Source organism: Mesitornis unicolor, unplaced genomic scaffold, assembly GCF_000695765.1.
Source record: "Mesitornis unicolor isolate BGI_N332 unplaced genomic scaffold, ASM69576v1 scaffold35815, whole genome shotgun sequence".
In the NCBI taxonomy this organism is placed as follows: domain Eukaryota; kingdom Metazoa; phylum Chordata; class Aves; order Mesitornithiformes; family Mesitornithidae; genus Mesitornis; species Mesitornis unicolor.
The window spans coordinates 474-1,882 of record NW_010188126.1 but is presented as its reverse complement, the minus strand read 5'-3'; the positions used below and the strand labels follow the sequence as shown (position 1 = coordinate 1,882).

The window sequence follows — 1,409 nt, the reverse complement described above, 5'->3', positions numbered from 1 at the left end:
GCCACGGCCAGAAGGGCGCCTGCTGCCTGAGGGCTCTGGGTACCTCCTTTGCCTCCTTAATCCTCGCCCAGGAAAAGGAGATTTTAATCATTGCGACATTTTAGTGGCGATTCACTACGTGTTTAATAAACAGCACTAACCTGCCCCGCGGTTCTGGCACCGGATGGGTCCTGGTTTTCTCCCAGGAGCAGTGGGAGGGGGCACTGCTGGGCAAGGCCACAGCAGCTTCAGGCTCAGCCAAGGGGAAGGCCCTGGCAGGGTGAAGGGAAGGAGCCTCCCCAGCAGCACCAAATGGGAAGCGATGTGGTTCCCGGCTGCACCAGTCAGCAAACCCTGCCCCTCTCTGGCCTTGCCTTTGGCAGCAGCAGGCACAGGCCCCAGCTCTGCTGCAGGAGGAGACAGCTCCCAAGTTCAGGGCTGACTGGGGAGGCCACTGTGCTGCCAGCCTGGAGCAGCCTGGCACAGCCAGGGCTTGTGCTGCAGCTACAGCCCCTGCTCCCTCCTGGGCTCCTGGCACAGCTCAGAGCCGAGTTTGAGACCCAAGAGACCCTTGAGGACAGGAAGATCATGGTGCTAGTGATGCCCAGCAGGGCAGAGAAGCCCAGGGCATGACATTTACCCTCCCACCCTCGCAGGGAGGCCCCACCAGCTGCTCCCCCCATAGCTGGGGGGCAGGTGGCACCCCAAGGCTGGGAGCAGACACAGAGGCCCTGCGTTCACCACCCCCAGCCCACAGGGTCTCAGAGCAGCAGTCTCCTCTGCACCCTCAAAGGGCTCCTGGCGCTGCCCAGCCCCTCTCAGCTGCCCTCCCCAGTACAGAGATGCACCAGCAGAGGGGTTTCATGGTGTTTATTGATCAAGCATGAGCTCCTAGGCAACGCACCAGCCAGTTGTGCTAGAGCCTGAGGTGTCACACGTCCATCCCCAGCGTCAGAGAGGGCTGCAGCCAGCTGGTCACGGTGCCAGCACCTCCACGAGGCCCAGGAACAGGCCCAGCCATGGCCTGGAGACGGGGAGCTGGAAACTCAGATGTCCATCTCAAACTGGTCTTGATCTGCAAGGGCACGGAGGGATACAGGGCTGGGGTTAGGATGGGGCTGTCCTGGGAGGAACAAGCAGCAAAAGGGCAGGAGCTGGAACAGGGCAGAGCCGGGATCTGCCCTTGTCCTGGGGGCAGACGGGAGCTGCAGGCAGCGCAGGGGCCAGGGCTGCTCACCTGGCATGGCTTCTTCGCTCTCATTCTGCTCCTTGGGCTCCTCCAGCTTGGCGGGGCTGGACTGGGCCAGGGATGTGACACCGGGGATCTGGGGCAGGCAGCAGGGAGGGGTCCTGGCCACGGGTGAATTCTTGCACTCCAGCAGGAACTTGCGGTCGTAGATGATGCGGGTACCTGCCAAAAGCAGGGGGCT

The 1,409-nt window shown here is 62.7% G+C and overlaps 1 protein-coding gene across 1 annotated transcript; it reads right to left on the bottom strand.

The window, feature by feature from the left end:
* Window positions 1-1,025: 1,025 nt before the first annotated feature.
* On the bottom strand, window positions 1,026-1,390 carry EIF4EBP3 (eukaryotic translation initiation factor 4E binding protein 3; the record flags this gene model as incomplete). Its single annotated transcript, XM_010185667.1, has 2 exons — window positions 1,026-1,054; window positions 1,217-1,390. Coding segments are annotated over 2 exons (203 nt in total), but the record flags the coding sequence as incomplete, so codon positions are not given.
* Between the last annotated feature and the right edge of the window lie 19 nt (window positions 1,391-1,409).